General features: G+C 51.2%; 1 protein-coding gene across 2 annotated transcripts in view; it reads right to left on the bottom strand.

The window, feature by feature from the left end:
- LOC138797234 (retinol dehydrogenase 12-like) overlaps positions 1–13,282 on the bottom strand; it is a 27,809-nt gene extending 14,527 nt beyond the window's left edge. The window contains exons 1-2 of one of the 2 annotated variants that reach the window (XM_069977086.1): positions 13,049–13,282; positions 2,784–3,023 (exon numbers count right to left, since the gene is read on the bottom strand). In XM_069977086.1, the coding sequence (XP_069833187.1) occupies positions 2,784–3,023; positions 13,049–13,205 (397 nt within the window). In that variant the 5' untranslated portion in view covers positions 13,206–13,282. The remainder of the gene's footprint in view (positions 1–2,783; positions 3,024–13,048) is intronic. The other variant, XM_069977085.1, reaches the window with a different exon arrangement.
- Between the last annotated feature and the right edge of the window lie 4,482 nt (positions 13,283–17,764).

Raw genomic sequence — 17,764 nt, 5'->3', positions numbered from 1 at the left:
CGGTTCAGGCGTTTGGAAGTCTATTTGGGACAGACAGACAGACAGAAGGACAGACAGAAGGACAGACTTTAATTTTTATGATATAGACTAGAAAATGTACCCGGCGCTGCCCGGGTATAAAGTGTCAGTGTGTTAATTAGATTTGTTCTAAGGTGCCCAGGAGGCCAAGCTAAAGGTATTGTTTCATCTGAGTTAATCAGTGGAATTAGTGTATACCTGTAGTGCATAGTTGGAGGGGTTCTGTATACCCACAATGTATAGTTTTTAGGGGTCTCGCATATCTGTAGTGCATAGTTGGGGGGGCTGTATACCTATAGTGTATAGTTGAGGGAGGTCCTGTATACCTGCAGTGTACAGTTGGGTTGGTGAAGGTCCTGTATACCTGTACTGTATAGTTTGGGGGTCCTGTATACCTGTAGTATATAGTTGGTGCTGTATACCTGTAATGTATAGTTGGTGGAGGTCTTGTATACCTGTAGTTTATAGTTTGAGGGTCCTGGATACCTGTAGTGTATAATTGGTGGAGGTCTTGTATACCTGTAGTATATAGTTCGGGGGTCCTGTATACCTGTAGTAAATAGTTTGAGGGTCCTGTATGACTATAGTATAGAGTTGGTGGAGGTCCTGTATACCTGTAGTGTATAGTTTGGGGTCCTATATACCTGTAGTATATAGCTGGTGGAGTTCCTGTATACCTGTAGTATATTTGGGGTCCTGTATACTTGTAGTATAGAGTTGGTGAAGGTGCTTTATACCTGTATTATAGAGTTGGTGTAGGTCCTGTATACCTGTAGTGTATGGTTTTGAGGTCCTGTATACCTGTAGTGTATAGTTTGGGGTCCTATATACCTGTAGTATATAGTTGGTGGAGTTCCTGTATACCTGTAGTGTATAGTTTTGGGGTCCTGTATACCTGTAGTGTATAGTTTGGGGTCCTGTATACCTGTAGTATATAGTTGGTGGAGGTCCTGTATACCTGAAGTATATAGTTGATGGAGGTCCTGTATACCTGTAGTATATAGTTTTGGGGTCCTGTATACCTGTAGTGTAAAGTTTGGGGTCCTGTATACCTGTAGTATATAGTTTTGTGGAGGTCCCGTGCACTTGTAGTGTATAGTTTTGGGGTCCTGTATACCTGTAGTGTCCTGTATACCTGCAGGGTTGTATTTACCCGTATGGCAGTAATATTCAGTCTCAGTGTGTTGGTATTGGTCATGTCTGGTATGGGGGTGTTATCCAGTCACAGTATGGCGGTATTGGTCAGGTCTGGTATGACAGTGTTATCCAGCACAGTATAGCGGTATTGGTCAGGTCTGGTGTGGCGGTGTTATCCAGTCACAGTATGGTGGTATTGGTCAGGTCTGGTGTGGCAGTGTTATCCAGTCACAGTATGGCGGTATTGGTCAGGTCTGGTATGGCAGTGTTATCCAGTCACAGTATGGCGGTATTGGTCAGGTCTGGTGTGGCAGTGTTATCCAGTCACAGTATGGCGGTATTGGTCAGGTCTGGTGTGGCGGTGTTACCCAGTCACAGTATGGCGGTATTGGTCAGGTCTGGTATGGAGGTGTTATCCAGTCACGGTATGGCGGTATTGGTCAGGTCTGGCAGTGTTATCCAGTCACAGTATGGCGGTATTGGTCAGGTCTGGTGTAGCAGTGTTACCCAGTCACAGTTTGGTATACCTGTTGTGCCCTGTATATACATGTACTGTATGGATGGAGTAGGGGGTCCTGTATATACATGTACTGTATAGATGGAGTAGGGGGTCCTGTATACATGTACTGTATAGATGGGGTAGGGGGTCCTGTATACATGTACTGTATAGATGAAGTAGGGGGTCCTGTATATACATGTACTGTATAGATGAAGTAGGGGGTCCTGTATATACATGTACTGTATAGATGGAGTAGGGGGTCCTGTATACATGTACTGTATAGATGGAGTAGGGGGTCTACCAGTTATTACTGTGGATGTTGTGAGGCAGCTTCCCTAGCAACCATTGCTCCCTGTGAAAATGAAAGCAGTAATCCTATTGGTTGCTAAGGCTCCAACTGCCGTGTCTGCTGCAGCTAATTATATCACCTGTGTGTGCAGTGAGGAGATTTTCCCATTCATCTCTATGGGGCGTCTCTCTTTCCCCTCCCCCTCCCCTCCTGTACATCTGGCGGGGTCGGGAGCTTCGCAATAACCTTCCCGGGCACCCAATGTATCTGTGGGCCAAATTTGGGGTCAAACGATTCAGGCGTTTGGAAGTCTATAGAGGACAGACAGAAGGACAGACAGACAGACAGAAGGACAGACAGACAGAAGGACAGACAGACAGACTTTGATTTTTATGATATAGATATATAGCCGCTGAGCGCGGTGTATATCAGTGTGTATATATATATATATAGCCGCTGAGCGCGGTGTATATCAGTGTGTATATATATATATAGCCGCTGAGCGCGGTGTATATCAGTGTGTATATATATATATATTGCCGCTGAGCGCGGTGTATATCAGTGTGTATATATATATATATATAGCCGCTGAGCGCGGTGTATATCAGTGTGTATATATATATATAGCCGCTGAGCGCGGTGTATATCAGTGTGTATATATATATATATAGCCGCTGAGCGCGGTGTATATCAGTGTGTATATATATATATATAGCCGCTGAGCGCGGTGTATATCAGTGTGTATATATATATATATATTGCCGCTGAGCGCGGTGTATATCAGTGTGTATATATATATATATATTGCCGCTGAGCGCGGTGTATACAGATGTGGAGTACCGGAGGCCCCGGCGTTGTTGACCAGGATGTCCAGCCTCTTCTCCTCCTTCAGGACGCGCTCAGTGAAGGCTCGTACAGACGCCATGCTGCTGGTGTCCAGGAGGCTGAGGACGACCTTCTTGTTTCCCGTCTCCTTCACGATCTCATCCACGGCTTTCTGTCCTCGCTCACGACTACGACACGCTAAGATGACACGGGCGTTCCTCCTGGCAAAGTCCATGGCCACATGTTTCCCAATACCTGGCAGAGAGAGATGTTAGAGCTCCATGATGTCATAGGCCAACGACGGACCTTTACCTTGTCTCCTCAGTCACTACGGGCCCCGCCATGGTAGGACGTTCTCTGCTGACCTCATACTATGATAGTAATGAGGTATCTGGTGACCCCGCCCTCTAATGATAAGATTACTTCTGACCCCGCCCTCTAATGATAAGATTACTTCTGACCCCGCCCTCCAATGATAAGATTACTTCTGACCCCGCCCTCTAATGATAATGATGCCAATGCTGACCCTGCCCTCTAATGATGAGACTACTTCTGACCCCGCCCCATGTCCTCTTTGAGGGTAGTAGTGGTAGATGAGGCATGGGAGGGGGAGCGTGTATGTGTCCTGGTGTCCTCTCTAAGTGTAGTAGTGGTAGATAAGGCGGGGGGGAGGGGGCATGTGCCCCATTGCCCTCTCTGAGGGTAGTATTGGTAGCAGTAGCGGTCTTTGGCACCAAGCACCCCAAGCGATCACTCGGGGCCCCCAACATCCAGGGGGGCCCCCACGTCCTGCTCTTGTGCTCAAGACCGCTGGACAGGGCCGCTGCCCCGCTTGCTGGCCACTTTGTCCTTGTGGTGCCGGCGCTCCAGTGACATCACTGGAGCATCGGCGCCAGAACAAGGGGAGTGCGGCCTCTTGAGATCGCAGGGAAAACCCTTCCTGCGGCCACAAGAATGAAGAGAAGAGGAGACGCCCGTACCCAGGTGAGTACAAGTGTTTGTTTTATTGTGTTATATACTATATGGAAGGGAGAGCACACAGGGGTCTGTTTAACTGGGGGAGAGCACAGCAGGGGTATATAAATGGGGGGTGCACACAGGGGGGTCTATATAAATGGGGGGAGCACACAGTGGGGGTCTATATAACGGGGAGCACACAGGGGGGGCTATATATAACTGGGGGAGCACACAGGGGGGCTATATATAACTGAGGGAGGACACGGGGGCTATAGACTACTGGGGCTTCACAGAGGGGTCTATATACTACTGGGGGCAGCACACAGAGGGTCTATATACTACTTGGGGCAGCAGAATGGGGTCTATATACAACTGGGGGAGCACACAGGAGGTCTATATTGAAGTGGGGGAGCACACAGGGGGGCTATATACTACTGGGGAAGCACACAGGGGGCTATATACTACTGGGGGAGCACACAGGGGTCTATATACTACTGGGGGAATATACAGGGGGTTTATATACTACTGGTGAGGCACACAGGGGGTCTATATACTGCTGGGGCAGCACACAGGGGGTCTATATATAACTGGGGGAGCACACAGAGGTCTGTATACTACTGGGGGCAGCACACAAGGGGTCTATATACTGCTGGAGGAGCACACAGGAGTCTATATACTACTGGGAGAGCACACAGGAGTCTATATAATACTGTTGGGGCACACAGGGGGTATAAATACTAATGGGGGAACCACACAGGGGGTTAATATACTACTGGAGGAGCACACAGGGGTCTATATCCAGGTGGGGGAGCACACAGGAGGTCTATATACAAGTGGGGGAGCACACAGGGGGGCTAAATACCACTGAGGGAGCACACAGGGGGGCTATATACTAGTGGGGGAGCACACAGGGGGTATATACAACTGGGGGCAGCACACAGTGGGTATATACAACTGGGGGCAGCACACAGGGGGTCTATATACAACTGGGGCAGCACACAGGAGGTCTATTTACTTCTGGGGGAGCACATGGGGGCTATAGATAACTGGGGGAACACACAGGGGTCTATATACTACTGCGGGAAGCACACAAGGGGTATATAATACTGGGGGTAGGACACAAGGGGTATATACTATTGGGGGCAGCACACAAGGGATATATACTACTGGCGGTAGCGCACAAGGGGTATATACTACTGGGGGCAGCACACCGGTCTATTGTTGTGGAGCGCATGTCGAGGGGGGGGGGGGGTTCCAGACATAACTTTGCTTGGGGCCCCAGAAATGCCAAGACCGCCCCTGATTGGTAGATGGGGGGGGGGCATGTGTCCCGTTGACTTCTCTGAGGGTAGCATTGGTAGATGGGGGGGGGGAGGGGGTATGTGTCCCGGTGACCTCTCTGGAGATTTTCTATGGTGTACACTGACTCTCTCAGCAGTGTTATCTATCCCCGGTCTTGATCTCCTGGCGGCCTTGGTGGCCTCTCCTCGCTGGGCCTCTCTTATCTCCACCCTGCACAATCCCTTATGTATGAGGTAACGTACTGGGCGATGACAGGTCGCTGTAGTCCAGTCATTTATTATGTGTCATTGTGGTGATGTGTGAGTGTATATAGATCCTGCACCCCCCCCCACACCCCCCCCCCCCGCACTTATCGGCTCCATGGAGCTTACACTTTAACCTGCCGCTATCTCTCTGTACTTTTGTCTCTTCTCCGGAGTTCAGGGACTCTTCCCCTTGATGTCGGGGCCGCTCCCTCTGTGGTGGCTTCTCTAACCCAACGTGTGTAATCTAACATCAGCGTTATCACCCAGTCTGGATTATTGGAGAGTCACTAATAACAGGGCGGTGTTATTTATTATGGGGCGGTGTTATTTATTATGGGGCAGGTTATTTATTATGGGGCAGGTTATTTATTATGGGGCAGGGTTATTTATTATGGGGCAGGGTTATTTATTATAGGGCAGGTTATTTATTATGGGGCAGGGTTATTTATTATGGGGCAGCTATATATTATGGGGCGGTGTTATTTATTATGGGGCAGGGTTATTTATTATGGGGCAGGTTATTTATTATGGGGCAGGGTTATTTATTATGGGGCAGGTTATTTATTATGGGGCAGGGTTATTTATTATGGGGCGGTGTTATTTATTATGCGGCGGTGCTATATATTATGGGGCGGTGTTATTTATTATGCGGCGGTGCTATATATTATGGGGCAGCGTTATATATTATGAGGCGGTGTTATATATTTTGCGGCAAGGTTATTTAATATGGGGCGGTGTTCATTATGGGGCGGTGTTATTCATTAGAGGCAGTTTTATTCGCTACGGGGCGGTGTTATTTTTTTATAGGATGGTGTTATCCACAAACCAACTGTGTTATACGTTACAGGACGATGTTTTTTCCTACAGGCCAGGCTTTACCTGCAACATTGTAGCTTCTTTGTAACCTAAGTTGATCTCACTGTGATTAATCCTCCCAGCATTACAAAGAAGAAACAATGGTACAGATACAGCCAGCCAGGGACTTGTTTACACATCAGCCGTCTCAGACAGATTTTTTATGTCTTCAGCAGAAAGCAGCAGCTCAGAACTGGGGGAAGAGGGCTGAATAGATAATATCAAGTATGGAAGGAATTGTTAAGGTACATTCGAATATTCCGGGCTCGCTTCGTGAAACACGGATGGCGACTGCCTGTCCTGGACTGTTTCCCCGCACGGCATGATGTATCAGTATTAAGAAATCTGCACACTACAGAATCCCGACAGAACACCCGTCACAGATTCCGCAGCTCGCGTCCATTCGCGGACTTGCGCATCTCCGCTGCTACCATAGGTTTCATTCATAGGCTTCATTCTATGGATTCCGCCGTCCGCACATTCCCATATACTGCGAGCAGGGACACAGCTTGAATCTGCATGGCTGTGTCATTACAGTGCTGCAGAGATTCAGACAGTTTCCCTGCTCCCGGCATAATACTGATACATCAACTGGGAACTGGGAAGACTCGGACACCTAGCTACACCCAGATAACCACGGCTGGGGCTCGCACTACCCTACTGGGACAGGTTCTACGCTACCAGGGGGCAGAAGGCGGTAAGACATTGTCTAAACGTGAGTACGAGTAACACTTCACTACTAGAAGATATCTCTCAAAGAGTACAAAGAGTACAAGGCTACATTGGGTTAGGGCTCCTCTGGCAAACTCCTCTCCACAAGCACTACTACAACTATCTCTTCTACTTCTCTCAAGCACCTCCCTCGAGCACTAAGGCCAGGCATTCAAGTGTGTGTCAAGATTTATTACTTGTGAAACCGTGTACTGTTACTCTGAAAAGATTTACAGTAAAGTTGTTATATTTTTATACTAATGCACAGGACTCTGCTGATCTCTATTCACACCCACACTTGTACACACACCACTGCATACTTTGGGTTATTTTTCCTCTTTCTGTCGGTGGCGGTACTGACAGTCAGAGCTTACGGTATTACGGTATGACTGCTTCCAGACACCAGGGGGAGCTCACCACAGCACACTCGTACAGCACAGCAGGGACAGAGCTTACGGTATGATGGCTTCCAGCCACCAGGGGGAGCTCAGCACAGCACACTCGTACAGCACAGCAGGGACAACGTACGGTATGACAGCTTCCAGCCACTAGGGGGAACTCACCACAGCACACTCGTACAGCACAACAGGGACAGAGCGTATGGTATGGCAGCTTCCAGCCACTAGGGGGAGCTCACCACAGCACACTCGTACAGCACAGCAGGGACAGCGTATGGTATGACGGCTTCCAGCTCACCACAGCACAGCAGGGACTGCGTACAGTATGACAGCTTCCAGCCACCAGGAGGAGCTCACCACAGCACACTTGTATAGCACAACAGGGACAGAGAATACGGTATGGCAGCTTCCAGCCACCAGGGGGAGCTCAGCACAGCACACTCGCACAGCAGGGACAACGTACGGTATGACAGCTTCCAGCCACCAGGGGGAGCACACAACAGCACATTCGTACAGCACAGCAGGGACAGCGTATGGTATGACGGCTTCCAGCTCACCACAGCACATTCGTACAGCACAGCAGGGACTGCGTACAGTATGACAGCTTCCAGCCACCAGGAGGAGCTCACCACAGCACACTTGTATAGCACAACAGGGACAGAGCATACGGTATGGCGGCTTCTGGCTACCAGGGGGAGCTCACCACAGCACACTCGTACAGCACAGCAGGGACAGCGTACTGTATGACAGCTTCCAGCCACCAGGGGGAGCTTACCACAGCACACTCGTGTTTAAAAGCCACTAAGGCCTTTGACAGGGTGGAGTGGGGCCTTCTGTGGAAGACCCTTTATGCGGTGGGTTTGAGGGGACGTACTGATTCGCTGGATTAAGATGACGCATACGTCTCCTATCGCTAAATTGGCAATAAATGGTGGTACAACTGGTGGCACTCCGGCGAAACTCGTTTTCTTTCAAATCAACTAGTTTCAGCAAGAGTTATAGATTTGTTAGTTATTTAAAAATCACCAGTCGTGCAGCATTTATCAGCTGCTGTATGTCCTGCAGGAAGTGGTGTATTCTCTCCAGGCTGACACAGTGCTCTCTGCTGCCTCCTCTGTCCATGTCAGGAACTGTCCAGAGTAGGAGAGGTTTTCTATGGGGATTTGCTGCTGTTCTGGACAATTCCTGACATGGACAGAGGTGGCAGCAGAGAGCACTGTGTCAGACTGGAGAGAATACACCACTTCCTGCAGGACATACAGCAGCTGATAAGTACAGGAAGACTGGAGATGTATAAATAGAAGTAAATTACAGATCTGTATAACTTTCTGAAACCAGTTGATTTGAAAGAAAAAGATTTGAGTAGATTTTGGCCACGTAAATAATGTGTCAGGAGGGAACAATCTCTCAGTTGCTCGGATGAGTAAAGTTATTACTGCATAAGGCGACAATTTTATACACAGGGAGGTGTGCGAAGGCGGAGGCATCTTTAAAGGGTTTATTACTATGGCACCATGATGTTTGGGTAGAGTCGTGGTGGAAGTAGTAGGTTTGGGTACGGAGCAGGTGGTGGATGTAGTAGGTTTTCGGTACGGAGTCTGTGGTGGAAGTAGTAGGTTTGGGTACGGAGTCTGTGGTGGGAGTAGTAGGTTTGGGTACGGAGTCTGTGGTGGAAGTAGTAGGTTTGGGTACGGAGTCTGTGGTGGAAGTAGTAGGTTTGGGTACGGAGTCTGTGGTGGAAGTAGTAGGTTTGGGTACGGAGTCTGTGGTGGGAGTAGTAGGTTTGGGTACGGAGTCTGTGGTGGAAGTAGTAGGTTTGGGTAGAGTCGTGGTGGAAGTAGTAGGTTTGGGTACGGAGTCTGTGGTGGGAGTAGTAGGTTTGGGTATGGAGTCTGTGGTGGAAGTAGTAGGTTTGGGTATGGAGTCTGTGGTGGAAGTAGTAGGTTTGGGTACGGAGTCTGTGGTGGAAGTAGTAGGTTTGGGTACGGAGTCTGTGGTGGAAGTAGTAGGTTTGGGTAGAGTCGTGGTGGAAGTAGTAGGTTTGGGTAGAGTCTGGTGGAAGTAGTAGGTTTGGGTACGGAGTCTGTGGTGGAAGTAGGTTTTGGTACGGAGTCTGTGGTGGAAGTAGTAGGTTTGGGTAGAGTCTGTGGTGGAAGTAGTAGCTTTGGGTACGGAGTCTGTGGTGGAAGTAGTAGGTTTGGGTACGGAGTCTGTGGTGGAAGTAGTAGGTTTGGGAGTCGGTGGTACTCACCAGTGTTGGCTCCGGTGACGATGGCGGTTTTCCCGGTCAGGTCGGCGCGGCACTCCCAGCTACCCTTCCTCTGCATGTATGATACACTGTAGTGCTGTAGATTCACATAGAGTTGGTGGTGGATGTAGTAGGTTTGGGTACGGAGTCTGTGGTGGAAGTAGGTTTGGGTACGGAGTCTGTGGTGGAAGTAGTAGGTTTGGGTAGAGTCGTGGTGGAAGTAGTAGGTTTGGGTAGAGTCTGGTGGAAGTAGTAGCTTTGGGTACGGAGTCTGTGGTGGAAGTAGTAGGTTTGGGTACGGAGTCTGTGGTGGAAGTAGTAGGTTTGGGTACGGAGTCTGTGGTGGAAGTAGTAGGTTTGGGTACGGAGTCTGTGGTGGGAGTAGTAGGTTTGGGTACGGAGTCTGTGGTGGGAGTAGTAGGTTTGGGTACGGAGTCTGTGGTGGAAGTAGTAGGTTTGGGTAGAGTCGTGGTGGAAGTAGTAGGTTTGGGTATGGAGTCTGTGGTGGAAGTAGGTTTGGGTACGGAGTCTGTGGTGGAAGTAGTAGGTTTGGGTAGATTCGTGGTGGAAGTAGTAGGTTTGGGTAGAGTCTGGTGGAAGTAGTAGCTTTGGGTACGGAGTCTGTGGTGGAAGTAGGTTTGGGTACGGAGTCTGTGGTGGAAGTAGTAGGTTTGGGTAGAGTCTGTGGTGGAAGTAGTAGGTTTGGGTACGGAGTCTGTGGTGGAAGTAGTAGGTTTGGGTACGGAGTCTGTGGTGGGAGTAGTAGGTTTGGGTACGGAGTCTGTGGTGGAAGTAGTAGGTTTGGGTACGGAGTCTGTGGTGGGAGTAGTAGGTTTGGGTACGGAGTCTGTGGTGGGAGTAGTAGGTTTGGGTACGGAGTCTGTGGTGGAAGTAGTAGGTTTGGGTACGGAGTCTGTGGTGGGAGTAGTAGGTTTGGGTACGGAGTCTGTGGTGGAAGTAGTAGGTTTGGGTAGAGTCGTGGTGGAAGTAGTAGGTTTGGGTACGGAGTCTGTGGTGGAAGTAGTAGGTTTGGGTAGAGTCGTGGTGGAAGTAGTAGGTTTGGGTAGAGTCTGGTGGAAGTAGTAGGTTTGGGTACGGAGTCTGTGGTGGAAGTAGGTTTGGGTACGGAGTCTGTGGTGGAAGTAGTAGGTTTGGGTAGAGTCTGTGGTGGAAGTAGTAGCTTTGGGTACGGAGTCTGTGGTGGAAGTAGTAGGTTTGGGTACGGAGTCTGTGGTGGAAGTAGTAGGTTTGGGAGTCGGTGGTACTCACCAGTGTTGGCTCCGGTGACGATGGCGGTTTTCCCGGTCAGGTCGGCGCGGCACTCCCAGCTACCCTTCCTCTGCATGTATGATACACTGTAGTGCTGTAGATTCACATAGAGTTGGTGGTGGATGTAGTAGGTTTGGGTACGGAGTCTGTGGTGGAAGTAGGTTTGGGTACGGAGTCTGTGGTGGAAGTAGTAGGTTTGGGTAGAGTCGTGGTGGAAGTAGTAGGTTTGGGTAGAGTCTGGTGGAAGTAGTAGGTTTGGGTACGGAGTCTGTGGTGGAAGTAGTAGGTTTGGGTACGGAGTCTGTGGTGGAAGTAGTAGGTTTGGGTACGGAGTCTGTGGTGGAAGTAGTAGGTTTGGGTACGGAGTCTGTGGTGGAAGTAGTAGGTTTGGGTACGGAGTCTGTGGTGGGAGTAGTAGGTTTGGGTACGGAGTCTGTGGTGGAAGTAGTAGGTTTGGGTAGAGTCGTGGTGGAAGTAGTAGGTTTGGGTACGGAGTCTGTGGTGGAAGTAGGTTTGGGTACGGAGTCTGTGGTGGAAGTAGTAGGTTTGGGTAGAGTCGTGGTGGAAGTAGTAGGTTTGGGTAGAGTCTGGTGGAAGTAGTAGCTTTGGGTACGGAGTCTGTGGTGGAAGTAGGTTTGGGTACGGAGTCTGTGGTGGAAGTAGTAGGTTTGGGTAGAGTCTGTGGTGGAAGTAGTAGGTTTGGGTACGGAGTCTGTGGTGGAAGTAGTAGGTTTGGGTACAGAGTCTGTGGTGGGAGTAGTAGGTTTGGGTACGGAGTCTGTGGTGGAAGTAGTAGGTTTGGGTACGGAGTCTGTGGTGGGAGTAGTAGGTTTGGGTACGGAGTCTGTGGTGGAAGTAGTAGGTTTGGGTACGGAGTCTGTGGTGGGAGTAGTAGGTTTGGGTACGGAGTCTGTGGTGGGAGTAGTAGGTTTGGGTACGGAGTCTGTGGTGGAAGTAGTAGGTTTGGGTACGGAGTCTGTGGTGGAAGTAGTAGGTTTGGGTACGGAGTCTGTGGTGGGAGTAGTAGGTTTGGGTACGGAGTCTGTGGTGGGAGTAGTAGGTTTGGGTACGGAGTCTGTGGTGGAAGTAGTAGGTTTGGGTAGAGTCGTGGTGGAAGTAGTAGGTTTGGGTACGGAGTCTGTGGTGGAAGTAGTAGGTTTGGGTAGAGTCGTGGTGGAAGTAGTAGGTTTGGGTAGAGTCTGGTGGAAGTAGTAGCTTTGGGTACGGAGTCTGTGGTGGAAGTAGGTTTGGGTACGGAGTCTGTGGTGGAAGTAGTAGGTTTGGGTAGAGTCTGTGGTGGAAGTAGTAGCTTTGGGTACGGAGTCTGTGGTGGAAGTAGTAGGTTTGGGTACGGAGTCTGTGGTGGAAGTAGTAGGTTTGGGAGTCGGTGGTACTCACCAGTGTTGGCTCCGGTGACGATGGCGGTTTTCCCGGTCAGGTCGGCGCGGCACTCCCAGCTACCCTTCCTCTGCATGTATGATACACTGTAGTGCTGTAGATTCACATAGAGTTGGTGGTGGATGTAGTAGGTTTGAGTAGAGTTGTGGTGGAAGTAGTAGGTTTGGGTACGGAGTCTGTGGTGGAAGTAGTAGGTTTGGGTAGAGTCGTGGTGGATGTAGTAGGTTTGGGTACAGTCGTGGTGGAAGTAGTAGGCTTGGGTACGGAGTCTGTGGTGGAAGTAGTAGGTTTGGGTAGAGTCGTGGTGGAAGTAGTAGGTTTGGGTACGGAGTCTGTGGTGGAAGTAGTAGGTTTGGGTACGGAGTCTGTGGTGGAAGTAGTAGGTTTGGGTAGAGTCATGGTGGAAGTAGTAGGTTTGGGTACGGAGTCGGCGGTGGAAGTAGTAGGTTTGGGTACGGAGTTGGCGGTGGAAGTAGTAGGTTTGGGTACGAAGTCGGCGGTGGAAGTAGTAGGTTTGGGTACGGAGTCGGCGGTGGAAATAGTAGGTGTGGGTACGGAGTCGGCGGTGGAAGTAGTAGGTTTGGGTACGGAGTCGGCGGTGGAAATAGTAGGTTTGGGTACGGAGTCGGCGGTGGAAATAGTAGGTGTGGGTACGGAGTCGGCGGTGGAAGTAGTAGGTTTGGGTACGGAGTCGGCGGTGGAAATAGTAGGTGTGGGTACGGAGTCGGCGGTGGAAATAGTAGGTGTGGGTACGGAGTCGGCGGTGGAAATAGTAGGTGTGGGTACGGAGTCGGCGGTGGAAATAGTAGGTGTGGGTACGGAGTCGGTGGTGGAAATAGTAGGTGTGGGTACGGAGTCGGCGGTGGAAGTAGTAGGTTTGGAGTAGGTGGTACTCACCGGTGTTGGCTCCAGTGACGATGGCGGTTTTTCCCGTCAGGTCGGCGCGGCACCCGCGGGCCTCCCAGCTGCCCTTCCTCTGCAGCCGCAACACCACAGCCAGGAGCAGCGAGCACACACACCACAGCGGGTGGCTGAGGAAGGAAGGCAGCTCCATGACGGCCAGGAGCAGAGAGCACACACTAGTGCATTACACACATACTATCCTACTCCGCTCTGACTGGTGACACCGCTGGGTCCTAGAGCCGGCAGCTGACAGGTCTCTAGACGCCCTGTTATACATTAACAGACGGTGAGGTCAGTGACTGGCAGGACACCCGGCCCCATCTCTATAGTTCATTATGTAATTGCCAGAATACGACCACATTCACACAGCCGTAATACCATCAGTGTTTATAGTATCGGGCGGGCGTAGGTGACTGTTATTTATACTGTATACTGTCCCAGCAGGGACTACTGAGAATCATAGGGGAGGAGGACTAGCTGTGTACAATGTATCAGTCTGGAGCTCACAGAGCATTGTCTACACTGGATACAGAGCCGAACTAGCTATGTACAATGTATCAGACTGGAGCTCACAGAGCATTGTCTACACTGGATACAGCTGAGAGCAGGACTAGCTATGTACAATGTATCAGTCTGGAGCTCACAGAGCATTGTCTACACTGGATACAGCTGAGAGCAGGACTAGCTATGTACAATGTATCAGTCTGGTGCTCACAGAGCATTGTCTACACTGGATACAGAGCAGGACTAGCTATGTACAATGTATCACTTGTGTAACATATAGCTATATCTTGTACGGTATATGGGAGGAGTAATATTACAGGTATATTAGTGAGTGCCCAGCCCCCCCCCCCCCCCCCCCCCCCGCTCAAAGGGAGGCCTCCATCTTTATCGATGGGTCAGATCTTTATAGGGTCACTGACAGTCCTGATAAGAGTCACAGCTGAGGAGCCGGGTCCTGGGGCGGCCGCCATGTCATCAACACGCGAAAATATAATGTATCACAGTCATCCCCAGAATAGTGCATCATCACCCTCCTCCCGGTGACAACATCACCCTCCTCCCGGTGACATCATCACCCTCCTCCCGGTGACATCATCACCCTCCTCCCAGTGACATCTCCTCCCGGTAACAACAACACCCTCCTCTTGGTGACATCATCACCTTCCTCCCGGTGACATCATCACCTGCCTCCCGGTGACATCATCACCTTCCTCCCGGTAACATCTCCTCCCGGTAACAACATCACCCTCCTCCCGGTGACATCATCACCCTCCTCCCGGTGACATCATCCCCTTCCTCCCGGTGACATCATCACCTGCCTCCCGGTGACATCATCACCTTCCTCCCGGTAACATCTCCTCCTGGTAACAACATCACCCTCCTCCCGGTGACATCATCACCCTCCTCCCGGTGACATCATCACCCTCCTCCCAGTGACATCTCCTCCCGGTAACAACAACACCCTCCTCTTGGTGACATCATCACCTTCCTCCCGGTGACATCATCACCTGCCTCCCGGTGACATCATCACCTTCCTCCCGGTAACATCTCCTCCCGGTAACAACATCACCCTCCTCTTGGTGACATCATCACCCTCCTCCCGGTGACATCATCACCCTCCTCCCGGTGACATCATCACCCTCCTCCCGGTGACATCATCACCCTCCTCCCGGTGACATCATCACCCTCCTCTCGGTGATATCATCACCCTCCTCCCGGTGACATCATCACCCTCCTCCCGGTGACATCATCACCCTCCTCCCGGTGACATCATCACCCTCCTCCCGGTGACATCATCACCCTCCTCCCGGTGACATCATCACCTTCCTCCCGGTGACAATACCGGCCTCCTCTCAGGGGAGGACAGAGAAGACTGGAGGAAAACAGAGGACAGAGAATACTGGAGGGAAACAGAAGAGTCCGGATGAGGCAGAGAAGACTGGGGGCAGACAGAAGAGTCTGGAGAGTGACAGAGAAGTCCACATTGGATAGAGGAGTCAAGTTGATTGAGGGGTCTGGTGGAGGGGCAGTCATCAAACATTGTCCCAGTGTGGAAAGAGCAGACCTTGCTGTGTGACTGGGCCGGCCATGCTGTCTATATTAACCCATCATATCCCAGTATGATCAGCTGTTCCCCCACTTATAATAAGATATACAGTGATGGTCAGACTAGAACCCTTAACCCTTTAAGGCCCAGACCTTTCTGCCCTCCAGGGGGTAGGTCAGTGTGTGCCGGACTCTTTGTACTCCTCTCCCGTCTGTGTTGCTGTCAGTCAACACTGCAGTCCTGTTATTGTATTCCAGGCTGTATACCCTTACTGGGGGATTGTGGGAGGACACAGAGATTATATGTAATAGTGCCCGATCCATCATCACATGTCACAGCAAACGCATTCCACACAAGGAGGGGGGGGGGGGGGGGGGGGGGGAGTGGGCCTGGGGGCCGCCATGGAGCGCAGCAAGATGTCTGCAGGGACCCCACCCCCACACCAGTAGGAACATACAGGAAACCTCATATATACAAAGGATGTGACCTCAACACAGCCTGACCTGACATCCTCTGTGCTGCTGGGACCCTGCTCCGTCCTCTATGTAACCCTAACCCTGTAATGTCCCTATAAGACCAGCCCCCTACTCTCCTGACATCCTCTGTGCTGCTGGGACCCTACTCCGTCCTCTCTGAAACCCTAACCCTGTAATGTCCCTATAAGATCAGCCTCTCCTGACATCCTCTGTGCTGCTGTGTCCTCTCCTATAAGATCAGCCCCTCCTCTCCTGACATCCTCTGTGCTGCTGTGTCCTCTCCTATAAGATCAGCCCCTCCTCTCCTGACATCCTCTGTGCTGCTGTGTCCTCTCCTATAAGATCAGCCCCCTCCTCTCCTGATGATACAGAATTTACACATATACATAAATAAATGACAGATGGGAGAGAGGAGCCTGCCCGCCAGGTATTACATAGGGAGAGAGGAGCCTGCCTGCCAGGGCTTACATAGGGAGAGAGGAGCCTGCCTGCCAGGTATTACATAGGGAGAGAGGAGCCTGCCCGCCAGGTATTACATAGGGAGAGAGGAGCCTGCCCGCCAGGTATTACATAGGGAGAGAGGAGCCTGCCCACCAGGCCTTACATAGGGAGAGAGGATCCTGCCCGCCAGGTATTACATAGGGAGAGAGGAGCCTGGCCGCCAGGGCTTACATAGGGAGAGAGGAGCCTGCCTGCCAGGTATTACATAGGGAGAGAGGAGCCTGCCCGCCAGGTATTACATAGGGAGAGAGGAGCCTGCCCGCCAGGTATTACATAGGGAGAGAGGAGCCTGCCCGCCAGGAATTACATCGGGAGAGAGGAGCCTGCCCGCCAGGTATTACATAGGGAGAGAGGAGCCTGCCCGCCAGGGATCACATAGGGAGAGAGGAGCCTGCCCGCCAGGTATTACATAGGGAGAGAGGAGCCTGCCCGCCAGGTATTACATAGGGAGAGAGGACCCTGCCCGCCAGGGCTTACATAGGGAGAGAGGAGCCTGCCCGCCAGGGCTTACATAGGGAAAGAGGAGCTTGCCCGCCAGGGCTTACATAGGGAGAGAGGAGCCTGCCCGCCAAGTATTACATAGGGAGAGAGGAGCCTGCCCGCCAGGTATTACATAGGGAGAGAGGAGCCTGCCCACCAGGTATTACATAGGGAGAGAGGAGCCTGCCCGCCAGGGCTTACACAGGGAGAGAGGAGCCTGCCCGCCAGGGCTTACATAGGGAAAGAGGAGCTTGCCCGCCAGGGCTTACATAGGGAGAGAGGAGCCTGCCCGCCAGGTATTACATAGGGAGAGAGGAGCCTGCCCGCCAGGTATTACATAGGGAGAGAGGAGCCTGCCTGCCAGGTATTACATAGGGAGAGAGGAGCCTGTCCGCCAGGTATTACATAGGGAGAGAGAAGCCTGCCCGCCAGGTATTACATAGGGAGAGAGGACACTGCCCACCAGGTATTACATAGGGAGAGAGGAGCCTGCCCGCCAGGTATTACATAGGGAGAGAGGAGCCTGCCCGCCAGGTATTACATAGGGAGAGAGGAGCCTGCCCGCGAGGAGCAGGGTAATTGTAGGTTGTAGTCTGGTATAAAGAGATTGGTTTCTAAGCTGCTTTTGACGGTCTCTGTAATGGATGAGAGCCACACGTGATGGGGTAGAGAGTTTCAGAGTACGGGGGAAGCACAAGAAAAATCTTGGAGGTGGTTGTGTGAGGTACAAGGAGGAAGCAGACAGAGGTCATTAGGGGATTGGAGGTTGTATGAGGGACGGTAGCGGGAAATCAGGTTAGAGATATATGCAGGGGACAGGTTGGGGACGGCCTAGTATGGAGTCAATGAAGAGACTGGCAGAGCGATGGGAGAGGTGGATTAGTCTGGCAGCAGATTTGAGGACAGACCGAGGAGCAAGGATGTTAGATGGAGGCCAAAGAGGAGGATGTTACAGTAGTCCAAGTGGGAGATAATAAGAGCATGGACCAGAAGTTTTGTGGACAAAGTTCAGAAAAAAGCGGATTCGGAAAATGTTTTTGAGGTGAAGACGACAGCAGAGGGTCAGGGTCTGAATGACAGAATGAAAGGTGACGCCGAGGCAGCGGAGAAAAGATAGATGGAGAAGAGGAGAGGGCAGAGCCTTGGGGGACACCAACAATGAGGGGGCAAGGAGAGGAAGTGGTGTGTGAGGGGAAGACACTG

This window comes from Dendropsophus ebraccatus, chromosome 7, assembly GCF_027789765.1.
Source record: "Dendropsophus ebraccatus isolate aDenEbr1 chromosome 7, aDenEbr1.pat, whole genome shotgun sequence".
In the NCBI taxonomy this organism is placed as follows: Eukaryota; Metazoa; Chordata; class Amphibia; order Anura; family Hylidae; genus Dendropsophus; species Dendropsophus ebraccatus.
This window is presented reverse-complemented; position numbering and strand designations above follow the sequence as displayed.